General features: G+C 45.9%; 1 protein-coding gene across 1 annotated transcript; it reads right to left on the bottom strand.

Moving 5' to 3' along the window:
* Window positions 1-5198: 5198 nt before the first annotated feature.
* neurog1 (neurogenin 1) lies at window positions 5199-8452 on the bottom strand. The gene is made up of 2 exons (XM_055643206.1): window positions 8099-8452; window positions 5199-7567 (listed from the first exon to the last, which is right to left on the bottom strand). Exon 2 carries the CDS (start codon window positions 7564-7566, stop codon window positions 6877-6879), a length of 690 nt encoding a protein of 229 aa, XP_055499181.1. The 5' UTR covers window position 7567; window positions 8099-8452; the 3' UTR covers window positions 5199-6876.
* Window positions 8453-12413: the final 3961 nt, after the last annotated feature.

The following is a 12413-nucleotide window of genomic DNA, read 5'->3' as shown; positions in this document are numbered from 1 at the left end:
GAGTAAATCAACGGGTCAGCCAGCATCTCTGGAGAGAAGGAATATGTGAAGTTTCGGACCCGAAACGTCACCTATTCCTTCTCTCCAGAGGTGCTGTCTGACCCGCTGAGTTACTCCAGCTGTTTGTGTCAATCTTCGGTTTAAACCAGCAACTGCAGATCCTTCTGACACACCATGATCCAGGTTCAGTCTGACGAAGGGTCTCGACCCGAAACGTCGCCCATTCCTTCTATCCAGGGATGCTGCCGGTCCCGCTGAGTTATTCCAGCATTTTGTGTCTATCTTTAGTGCACCTGAATTGGGTTGGATGGTAGCTCTATAATCAGTTTCAATTCCTCCTCAGACTAGTTACAATTTTGATCAAAGGTCGGCCTGAAACATTAACTGTTTTTCTACCGCCGGATGCTGCTTGCTTTGTTGTGTAGTTCAGACATATGCTTCTATTTATATTTAATCACCTCTAACATAGAGGCATTGGTATCATGGAGTCATAGACCAGGAACATAGACCCTTCGCCTCAACTTGCGCATACCGACTAAGATGCCCCATCCACAGTAGTCCCATCTGCCCGTGTCTATCTTCGACATAAACCAGCATCTGCTATTCATTTCTACACACCTACTCTGAGTAATGGCAGCTTGCTTCAAGTCAGGGCGTACATTTTCACTGGGTGAGTAGGATGGAACTGCAAATGCTGGTTTACACCGAACATAGACACATAATGGTGTGGGAACTCAGCGGGACAGGCAGCATCTCTGGAGAGAAGGAATAGGTGACATTTCGGGACGAGACTCTTCTTCAGACTGAGAGACAGGGGAGGGAGAAACTCGGATACTGAGTAGACCAGCGAAACTGTAAGGGGTAGTTTGTCTACGGGAGCATTTGGAGTTGAGTGTACTTCGTATCTGTACACTGTGAATGGCTCGGTTGTAATCATGTATCGTCTTTCCGCTAACTGGAGAGAAAGCAGCAAAAGCTTTTCACTGTACCTCGGTGCACGTGATAATAAACTAAACTAGTTCTCGAGGAACATATTCACACACAATGTTGTGAATCTTTGAATTCTCAGCTGCAGGGTGTTGCGGGGACTGACTGGAAATGCATTGAAATTTGAGATGGACATTTTTCTTCCTCGGTGTAGAATGCAGATGGTGGTAGACACAAAGTGCTGGAGTAACACAGCGGGTCAGGCAGCATCTCTGGAGAGAAGGAATGGGTGACTTTGAAGAAGCGTCAGATTGAAGAATGGTCTCGACACGCAACGTCACCCCATTCCTTCTCTCCAGAGATGCTGCCTGACCCGCTGAGCTACTCCAGCATTTTGTGTCAATCCCTTTCTTTCTTTGCCCGTTCTGTATCCATAAGTCAAAGAATAGGCAAAGCCAAGTTCTTTGGCCTAATTTCCCCATTTCCCCATTCCCCTTTTTTCACACAGAATGGGATCATTTCCCCACATCCTGATAGTTGGGCCAGTTCAATATTTAAGAGGGAAGATGTGGCCCTTGTGGCTAAGGGGATCAGGGGGTATGGAGAGAAGGCAAACGGGATACTGAGTTGGATGATCAGCCAGATCATATTGAATGGCGTGCAGGCTCAGGGCGAATGGCCTACTCCTGATTCATGTTCAGTAATCCGAACATCTATTACAGCTTCAAATGAAAACAATTGTAAATGTAAACAGCAAGCCTCTAATGACTTTCCAACCAGTCTAGAGAACGGTCACGACCAGAAACGTCACCTGTACACGTTCTCCAGAGATACTGTCTGACCCGTTGTCAACTCCAACACTTACTCCAACTATGTGTCTGTTTAGTAACCCCACAACTGCAGTTCTCTATTTCTCCCACAGATTAAATGTGATCAAATGTCTAAACAGGAGAATATGGGTAATGAATGAATGTTTAAGACAACGATGACATCATATGGCATAATGTAGGGCATAGTCATTGTGGGCCGAAGGGCCTGTTCCTGTGCTGTACTGTTCTACTTGATATATACACGCACGCATTCACTCACACACACATACATACATACATATGTAGAAGAAAATTCAAACCGAAAATATTGCAGATATTATATGCGTATGTATATATGCGATAATGCAGATAGATAGATGTATAGGTGTGTTTGCATGTAAATATTTCTACACACACACACACACACACACACACACACACACACACACACACACACACACACACACACACACACACACACACACACACACACACACACACACACACACACACACACACACACACACACACACACACACACACACACACACATATATATATATATATATATGAAATACTCTGGGTTGACATATATATGTGTGTGTTTGTGTAGATAGAAATATTTATATATTTATATGCAAACACACCTACACATACACACATATATACATACATATATATATTTGAAATATTCTGGGTTTGCAATTTCCTCGACATATTTGTGTGTGTGTGTGTGTGTGTGTGTGTGTGTGTGTGTGTGTGGGTGTGTGTGTGTGTGTGGGTGTGGGTGTGTGTGTGTATATAAGTCTATATATATATATAGGTCTGCATTTTCTTCTACACGTCTATTTGCATATGATTGATTCAAACCCTAAGTGTCAGTCTCGATGTTCTGCCTTATCTTCTTAATGTAGACTTTAGTGATAAAATGAAGGACTGTCCAATCAAAATAACGCCATCCATTAATATTATTGAATAAACCAGACAGTAGTGATGATTTGGATCAAGGATGTTGAGTTCATTCGCTCCGCGCGTGTTTGTCTTGTTCCAGACTGTGGTGTCGGTTTAAGTCGATGGGATCCGACCGCGTGGTTGTTATTTTTCCTCCCCTCGGCGATGCTGTGCTGTCAGCCCTCCCCCCAATTGAGATGAATGACGCCGTGTTATTGTAATACGGTTTTTTTTGTATCCTCTCGAGGCAGCTAAAGCCCCAGTTCGATGGCGGACGCGTGCGTTTACAACAAGATTGTCCGTACCGCCTGGGTCGATCAAATGCAGGATTTAGCTGAAGGACTCTGAGCGAAACAGTTCATATGTCGAGAGGCAGCTGTCCATTGCCAAGAACCAAGCTACAGGCTTCAGCTCAGGCAAAAAAAAAACAAACTGAACTCAATAGATGAAGACTTTCGTTCTGCCTTCATTACATTCCAAAAACAAAAGTTAGAGTAAATGAAAATATTTTAAAACCTAATCTAGTGCTCCTCTGAAACAAAGAACTGATGTTTAAATTGGACAGGCAGCATTTCTGGATAGAAGGAATGGGTGGCGTTTCGGGTCGAGACCCTATATCTATTTGTGTCTATCTTCCGGACCCCCTGACGCTCAGTCATCAGGCCATAAGTGATAGGAGCAGAATTGGGCCATTCGGCCCACCAAGTCTACTCCGCCATTCAATCATGGCTGATCTATCCCTGTCTATCAGTCTGAAGCCTCTCCCCGGACTCTCGGTTTGAAGAAGGGTCTCGACCCGAAACGATACGCATTCATTTTATCCAGAGAGTTACTCCAGCATTTTGTGTCTCTCTTCGATGTGAACCAGCGTCTGCAGCCCATTCCTACACACTGATGTTTAAAACCATTTCATACAAGTCGCACTTTTTTTCCCCGTGGATTTTTGCATTGTCATTTTATAGCTGAGCTGGAGTCTTGCATTGAATCTCTTACGGGATCCCCTCGTCCTCAGGAAACCCATTGTCAGTCAAGAAGGTGTTTCATCCATCTGAAGAAGGGTCTCGACCCAAAACGTCAACCACCCAATATTCTTCAGCGATGCTGCCTGACCTGCCGAGTTACTCCAGCACTCTGTGCCCTTTTGCGCATCATCTGACTGACTAGAGTCATAGAGTGATACAGTGTGGAAACAGGTCCTTCGGCCCAACTTGACCACACCGGCCAACAATGTCCCATCTACACTAGTCCCACTTACCTGCGCTTGGTCCATATCCCTCCAAACCTGTCCTATCCATGTACCTGTCTAACTGTTTCTTAAACTATGGGATGGTCCCAGCCTCAACTACCTCATTTGGCAGTTTGTTCCATACACCCACCACCCTTTGTGTGAAAAAGTTATCCCGCAGATTCCTATTAAATCTTTTCCCCATCCCCTTGAATATATGTCCTCTGGTCCTCGATTCTCCTACTCTGGGCAAAAAACTCTTGTGCATCTACCCGATCTATTCCTCTCATGATTATATACACCTCTATAAGATCTCCCCTCATCTTTCAGCGCTCCAGCCTACTCAACTCTCCCTCAGCTCACACCCTCTAGTCCTGGCAATATCCTTGTAAATCTTTTCGGAACCCTTTCAAGCTTGACAATATATTTCCTATAATATGGCGCGCAGAACTGAACACAATATTCTAAATTCGGTCTCATCAACGTCTTATGCAACTGCAACATGACCTCCCAACTTCTATAGAGAATAGAAGTTGGGAGGTCATGTTGCAGTTGTATAAGAGTCCTTATTAATTCTCTCTGCCTGACAGCTTGAAGTGGGCGTTTTCCTTGTTTCTAACAGGATCAATGTCACGTTATATTTGTGATTATCATCGATGCATATTGTCGGAGAACCTCGACTGCAAGATTTGAAGTCCCATAGATTTTTTTTAATTAAAGTATGAAGGTGGCACGGTGGCGTAGCGGTCCTGTCCCACTTGGCGTACAGCGCCAGAGACCTGGGTTCGATCCTGAACGAAGGTGCTGTCTGTACGGAGTTTATACGTTCTCCCCGTGAACCTGCGTGGGTTTTCTCCGGGATCTTCGGTTTCCTCCCACACTCCAAAGATTTACAGGTTTGTACATCGGCGAGACCCAGCTCCGTTCAGTCCGCCTTAACCAACCTGATCTCCCGGTTGCTCAGCACTTCAACTCCCCTTCCCATTCCCAATCTGACAATTTCTGTCCATTGCTAGAGTGAGGCCCAACGCAAATTGGAGGAACAGCACCTCATATTTCGCTTGGGTAGCTTGCACCCCAGCAGTATGAACATTGACGTCTCTAGCTTCAAATAGCACTTGCTTTCCCTCTCTCTCCACCACCCCCCACCCCCTTCCCAGTTATTCCTCCAGTCTTACTGTCTCCGATTACATTCTATCTCTGTCCCGCCCTCTCCCCTGACATCATTTTGAAGAAGGGTCTCGACCTGAAACGTCACCCATTCCTTCTCTCCTTATCTCCCGCTGAGTTACTCCAGCATTTTGTGTCCATCTTCGATTTAAACCAGCATCTGCTGTTCTTTCCTGCACATGTGTGTGGGTTAATTGGCTTAAATGTAATTTATTTCCCAATGTTAGACAGAAGACCGGTGCATGTTCAATTATTAAGCTGTAACACGGGATGAGTCATGGTCAGGTATATAAAATCTATTGAATTATTTTGAAACAGAGAAAATTCCGTATCATTTCATTCCGAAAATGTACATCTTAAATCTCAACCACAAATTAAGTGATTTTTTTCCCCACATGTGTTTGTCGGTGTTTTTAAACCAAAATGAAGCGAACATCATATACTTTGTAAAAACGTTAAAATCTTTATTTACAAAAGGCGTGTATAAAGAACCAAAGTATTAAAGTTGGGCCGAATACATAATAGAATAAACTCTTTATATACAAAAAAAAATACATCTTCATATGAATGCTTCTTTTTGAATAAATATCACACAGGGACGTCGTGGCCAGATTGGCCTGAAATCCGTGGCCAAAAGGGCTAGAGTCTCAGAACTGCGCCGGAGGTCGGGATCCATAATGCATGAACTCGCTGTCTCTTGTCTCCTTTCTCCGCTCCTTTCATCCCATTGTCAGGGCGTTCAAACTAAATTTCCACGCTCATTTTTCTTCATTAGGACTCTACAAATTGTAAAGCTGACTTCTCACCTCGCATGCAGCAACACATCCCCGTCCCCCTCCCCCCTCTCTCACTCTCTCATTCTCTCTCTCTTTGACCCTAACTCGCTTTAACAGGGGACGGCGACTATTCTGCGGGGGCCGACAATGGAAGCTTTTGTGAAACATCAGAAAGTGCACAGAGGCAAACAGTTTAAGACGGGTTTACAAAGAACTGACACCTCTTTCGAGCGATGCTAATCATTTTACTTCTAACCTCCGTCTCTTTAGCAAATAGCAAATTGACAAAATGTTCATGGTGTGTTGCATTTCTATCTAAACGAAGTAACTACCATTTTATATAACATACGTAAAACTATATCTTGGGCACAAGGAACTACAGATGTTGGAATCTTACGCAGAACACAAAGTGCTGGAGTAATTGGATAGAATATGTTTACATGGATACGGGCCAAACGCAGGCCAGTGGGACCAGTGTAGATGGGACATGTTGGTCAATGTGGGCAAAATGTGTATGAAGGAACTGCAGATGTTGGTTTAACCCGAAGACACAAAAAGCTGGACAGGCATCATCTCTGGAGAGAAGGAATGGGTGACGTTTCGAGAAAAGGGTCTCGACCCGAAACATCACCCATTCCTTCTCTTCGGAGATGCTGCCTGTCACGCTTCGTTACTCCAGTGTATCGTGTCTATCTTCGGTCAGTGTGGGCAGGTTGGGCCGCTGGGCTTGTTTCCACGCTGTATGAGTCTATATCTCAGCGGGTCAGGCAGCATCTCTGGACGTTTCGGGTCGCCCATCAATGTCCTGAATGAAGAAGGGTCGCGACCCAAAACGACCCAAATTTATGTCCTCCAGTGATGCTGCCTGACCCGCTTATATTAAATCCATCACTTTGTGTTCTAACAAAAACATCCTACTGATCTCCCCTGCTGACAATTTCTGGAAGGAACACCGATCATGTAATTATAAGGCATAGTTGTGAAACAGTCACTTTGTGAGTTCGGGGGTTGAAGTCCTTCAGTGATAATCATTGAAGTAAGACACCTCGTTGAGGAACTCTTTCTGTATAGTGCGGAATGGGAAGAAGCTGTCTGATTGTCTTTTGTACGAGTAGTCCTCGGAGTTGGAAGGGCTGGTGGGGTTGGAGGTACAAGTGGTCGCGGGGGAGGAGGACGGCGTGGTCAGCCAGGATCCCGCGTCGCTGCCGGGGCTAGGAGGCTCCAGTGCTTTCAGGTAAGCGGGCAGCATCGCCGGCTTTCTGCCACCGTCCACGCACTGGTCGGCCAACCGCAGAGTTTCGGACAGAGCCCAGATGTAGTTGTGAGCGAATCGCAGCGTTTCGATCTTGGTGAGCTTGGCGTCGTCGGGGAAGGTGGGCAGGACGCCGCGGAGGTTGTCGAGGGCCGAGTTCAGGTTGTGCATGCGGTTCCTCTCGCGGTCGTTGGCCTTGGTTCTCCGGCTTCTCTTCACCAGGTGCACGCCGCCCTGAGGCTTCGCCCTCGACCGACCCCTCGGCTTGCGCTTCTTGTCCCTCGCATCGTCCGGGCGCTCGCAGGCTGAGCCTGGTGCCTGTCCTGCCGACAGCGCGGCTGAAGAGTTGCCCGCCGACGAGATGGGCGACGAAATGATGAAACTCACGCTGTCTTCTTCGTCTGTCATTGGGAAAGAGAGCTCGCTGTTTTCATAATCGGAATGTAAGCACTCCATTCTGCAAGGGGGGAAAGGGGAACAGATGAAAAATCAACAGAAAAACACAAGGAACTGCAGATACAGATTTACAACAACAAAAAAAGACACAAAGTGCTGGAGTAACTCAACGGGTCAGGCAGCATGTCTTAAATCAGCAGAATTGTTTTACCTTAAGTACGGCGTTTTAACACGGGTGTTTTAAATATCCAGTGGGATAAAATGGGGCGAATACTTTACCTTGCACTAAACGTTATTCCTTTATCATGGTACACAAAAATGCTGGAGAAACTCAGCGGGTGCAGCAGCATCTATGGAGCGAAGGAAATAGGCAACGTTTCGAGCGGGCTGAAACGTTGCCTATCTCCTTCGCTCTATAGATGCTGCTGCACCCGCTGAGTTTCACCAGCAATGTTGTGTACCTTCGATTTTCCAGCATCTGCAGTTCCTTCTTGATTCCTTTATCATGACTGGTTTGCACGCAAACATTCTTTTTCACTGTACCTCGGTACACGTGACAATAAACTAAGCTAAACTAAACTCAACTACTTACATTGAGAAGGGTGGACGCGGGGTTGTGTCAGCCCTCTCCCTCTTGCGATGACTTCTTCCAGCGACACGCGACTGAAGTTGCTTTCTTCTGATCGGTGCAATGAGCTCGTGTGAGCAGCGAGTATGGCACACGACTAAATAAAACGGTTTATATACGCTTTGAGACAATACCTACCCCCACCCCCCACGCCTCGAATAGGAGTGGGTGACTGCATCATGTCTGCCCCGTGCCACGCCGCCTGCGATTTGCATAAGCTTTGTCTCTTGTACCTATTTACAACCCCGGTCTCTGGCACTGGCCGCGTCCCAGGGAAGCGTGCCTTTAATTAACGCGCTGTCCCCACCGACCAATGTCAGCGGCATTTGGGATCGGCGGCACGCGAGAAAGACCAATGAGAGTTTGCTTTTTTTTGTATGGCAGCCACGCGTTTCTCGGACCCCGCCCGGCGAGGTTCATTAGACCGGGTGGCGGAGCCCTGATTAACCCCGCGGGTCAGGCACGCTTTCGCCCAGTGCAACCTCCCCGCTCGCTGCAACTCGACCAGTCCCGCGCCCGCACCGCCCCGCACCGCTCCGCCAACAAACGGCCCATTTACTTGCTGCTCATGGTCCGATTTTCACCGGAGAAAATATTTCCTGCCGCGTTGTTGGAGTTTTCAATCTCTTTTATTGCAACTTTGAAGTTTGCAACGCGTTGAGGGAAGTGTTAGATATTTCATCAGTTCATAAGTGATATGAGTATCCATGTCCTTCAGAGATGCTGCCCGCCCCCCTCCTGCACTTTTGTGTTATACTCAAGGTTACAGCTCATAGGTTCCATGTCATAAGTCATAGAAGCAGAAGTAGGCCATTCGGCCCATCAATCACGGCTGATCTATCGTGTAGGAATGAACTGTAGATGCTGGTTTACACCGAAGATAGACACGTAATGCAGGAGTAACTCAGCGGGACAAGCAGCATCTCTGGAGAGAAGGAATGGGTGAAGTTTTGGTGGCGACCCTTCTCTCAACCCCATTCTCATGCCTTCTCCCTGTAACCACGAACACCCTTATATTCAAGAATCTATCAATCTCTGCCTGAAAATATCCCTTGAATTGGCCTCCATGGCCGTCTATGGAAAACAGTTCCACAGATTCACGACCCTCCAACTAAAGAGTTCGCTGTAGTTCGCTGCTGTAAGTCTTAATCGGGTTCAGAAAAAAATACATCAGCATCGACACCCGTTATTAAATATTACTCAAAGAGATTGGCGTTTTAAAATGCAGACACCGCGGTGTTAGTTTCTATTGAGAGTAGGTTTAGATTTATTATTGTCACTTGTACCGAGGTACAGTGAAGTTACATGCAATCCAAACAGAAAGTGCCACACAGAAATACAATCACATTACACTCTAGATGAGCAAATAGAGCAAAGATACAGGGTGCACAGTATCGTTATTGCATCTCAGTGAAGATTACATGCCCAGATATACGCACACTGATTGGAAGTCCAAGACTATAGCGCATCGTTCGTTATATATGTAGGAAGGATCTGCAGATGCCGGTTTACATCGAAGATAGACACAAAATGCTGGAGTAACTCAGCGGGACAGGCAGCAACTCTGGATAGAAGGAATGGGTGACGTTTAGGGTTGAGACCCTTCTTCACACTCTTCATCGGTCCTTCTATCCAGATATGCTGCCTGTCCCGCTGAGTTACTCCAGTATTTGTGTCTATTCATAGTTATATTACCCATCTCTTGCATTTAGTACGAACATGTTTTCAATTTTGCTTTGCATAGTGTGCATATTCAGTAAATACCATAACACCATGACATCAAGCAGAATTAGGCCATTCCGCCCATCGTGTCTGCTCCGTCATTCTATCATGGCTGATATATAGACAATAAACAACAGAGAATAGATAACAGGTGTAAAAGTAGGCCATTCGGCCCTTCGAGCCATCACCGCCATTCAATAACATTGAAACATAGACAATAGGTGCAGGAGTAGAGGCCATTCGGCCCTTCGAGCCTGCGCCATTCGCCATTCAATATGATCATGGCTGATCATCCAACTCAGTATCCCGTATCTGCCTTCTCTCCATGCCCCCTGATCCCCTTAGCCACAAGGGCCACATCTAACTCCCTCTTAAATATAGCCAATGAACTGGCCTCAACTGCCTTCTGCGGCAGCGAATTCCAGAGATTCACCACTCTCTGTGTAAAAAATGTTTTTCTCATCTCGGTTCTAAAAGACTTCCCCCTTATCCTTAAGCTGTGACTCCTTGTTCTGGACTTCCCCAACATCAGGAACAATCTTCCTGCATCTAGCCTGTCCAACACCTTAAGAATTTTGTAAGTTTCTATGAGATCCCCCCTCAATCTTCTAAATTCTAGCGAGTACAAACCGAGTCTATCCAGTCTTTCTTCATATGAAAGTCCTGCCATCCCAGGAATCAGTCTGGTGAACCTTCTCTGTACTCCCTCCATGGTAAGAATGTGATCATGGCTGGTGATCTACAATCAGTACCCCGTTCCTGCCTTCTTCCCATATACCTTGATTCCGCTATCTTTAAGAGCTCTGTCTAACTCTCCCTTGAAAGCATCCAGAGAGCCAGCCTCCACCGACAGAGAATTCCACAGACTCATAACTCTCTGTGTGAAAAACGTTTTCCTTATCTCCGTTCTAAATTCTAGAGGCTTTATTCTTAAATTATGGCCGCTGGTTCTGGACTCCCCCAACATAGGGAACATGTTTCCTGCCTCTAGCGTGTCCAAACCCTTAACAATCTTATATTTCAATATGACTTCCTCTCATCCTTCTAAATTCCAGAGTACACAAGCCCAGCCGCTCCATTCTATCAACATATGACTCTCCCAACCCCATTATCTTTCCCTTTTCGCTCTCAACCCCATTATCCGTCCGTCTCCCTGTAAAATTTAAGAGTATAAGTAAATATATATTGTATTATATGAATATTGCTGTGGCCTAAACCAATTGAATAATTGTATCAGGCAATTTTTCAAAATTAGTGTTAAGTATTTTAATAGCGCCACAGCGTTCACTGTAGGCGTGAGAAAGATTTTCATAAAGTTAGGAGTAGAATTAGGCCATGCGGCCCATCATGTCTTTCCCGTCGTTCAATCATGTCTGATATATCTCTCCCTCCTAACTCCATTTACCTGCCGTCTCCCCATAACCTCTGACTCCCGTACTAATCTATCTATCTCTGCCTTAAATATATCCACTGACCTTGCCTCCACAGCCTTCTCTGGCAAAGAATTCCACAGATTCACCACCCTCTGACTAAAGAAATTGCTCCTCATCTTCTTCCTAAAAGAACGTCTTTCAATTCTGAGGCTATAACCTCTAGTCCGAGCCTCCCCCTCTGGTGGAAACGTTTTGTTCAAATATCTGGGTTACTGACTATACCCATGGTGAGAAAGAATTGAAAAAAGGTATACAGTTCGTTTAGGGAATACTTTGGGATATGTGGAGATTATTTGGAATTAATGACGATTCGGGCGTTATTTGCCTATAGAATGACATATAGCAAACAGAGGTTTGAGAAAGAACTTTAGATGTTGTATACATGGAAGGTAGACAAAAATGCTGGAGAAACTCAGCGGGTGAGGCAGCATCTATGGAGCGAGGGAATGGGCGAACCCAGCGGTATGAACATTGACTGCTCTAATTTCAGGTAGTCCTTGCTTTCTCCCTCCTTCCCCTCCCCTTCCCAGCTCCCCCACAGCCTACTGTCTCCTCCTCTTCCTTTCTTCCCTGGAGAAAAAGGACCAGGTGACGTTTCAGGTCGACACCCTTCCTCAGACTATAGTTGAGCAGAACAGAAGGCTCCTGGTAGATGTAACTGCATCACGCCGGTCTATGTTGTCTGTTTTGATGCGAAGTTGGCCTCCTTCACCGTGTTGACAGGCGCTAGAGGTTATGGGGAGAAGGGAGGAGAAAGGGGTTAGGAGAGAGAGATAGATCAGCCATGATTGAATGGCGGGTTAGACTTGGTAGCCCGAATGGTCTAATTCTGCTCCTATCAGGTATGATCTTCTTTCTTGTGATCTTCGACTGTCACCGCTCGGTGAACAAGGCCAGCCGGAGCAAAACCGGAGTAAGCAACCATCTTCAATCGTTGGAGTAAAAACGAAATCCCCATTCCAATATTAGAATGGCCGCATGTGTATTTAAGATTATGCAATTAACAGAATCCAGAACTTAAGGCAACCCTTATAAGGCATTTTCCACTTTGGTCATAGAAACGGAGTCCATTAGAACCTCGGAAGGGAATTAAATAGGCAATTGTGTGAGGGGGGGGGGGGGGG

The sequence above is a fragment of the Leucoraja erinacea genome, chromosome 11, assembly GCF_028641065.1.
Source record: "Leucoraja erinacea ecotype New England chromosome 11, Leri_hhj_1, whole genome shotgun sequence".
Classification (NCBI taxonomy): domain Eukaryota; kingdom Metazoa; phylum Chordata; class Chondrichthyes; order Rajiformes; family Rajidae; genus Leucoraja; species Leucoraja erinaceus.
The sequence above is the reverse complement of the archived record's forward strand: the minus strand, read 5'-3'. Positions and strand labels throughout refer to the sequence as shown.

Coding starts and splice junctions, on each gene's coding strand:
- neurog1 (XM_055643206.1), bottom strand. CDS start 7,566: ATGGAGTGCTTACATTCCGATTATGAAAACAGCGAGCTCTCTTTCCCA.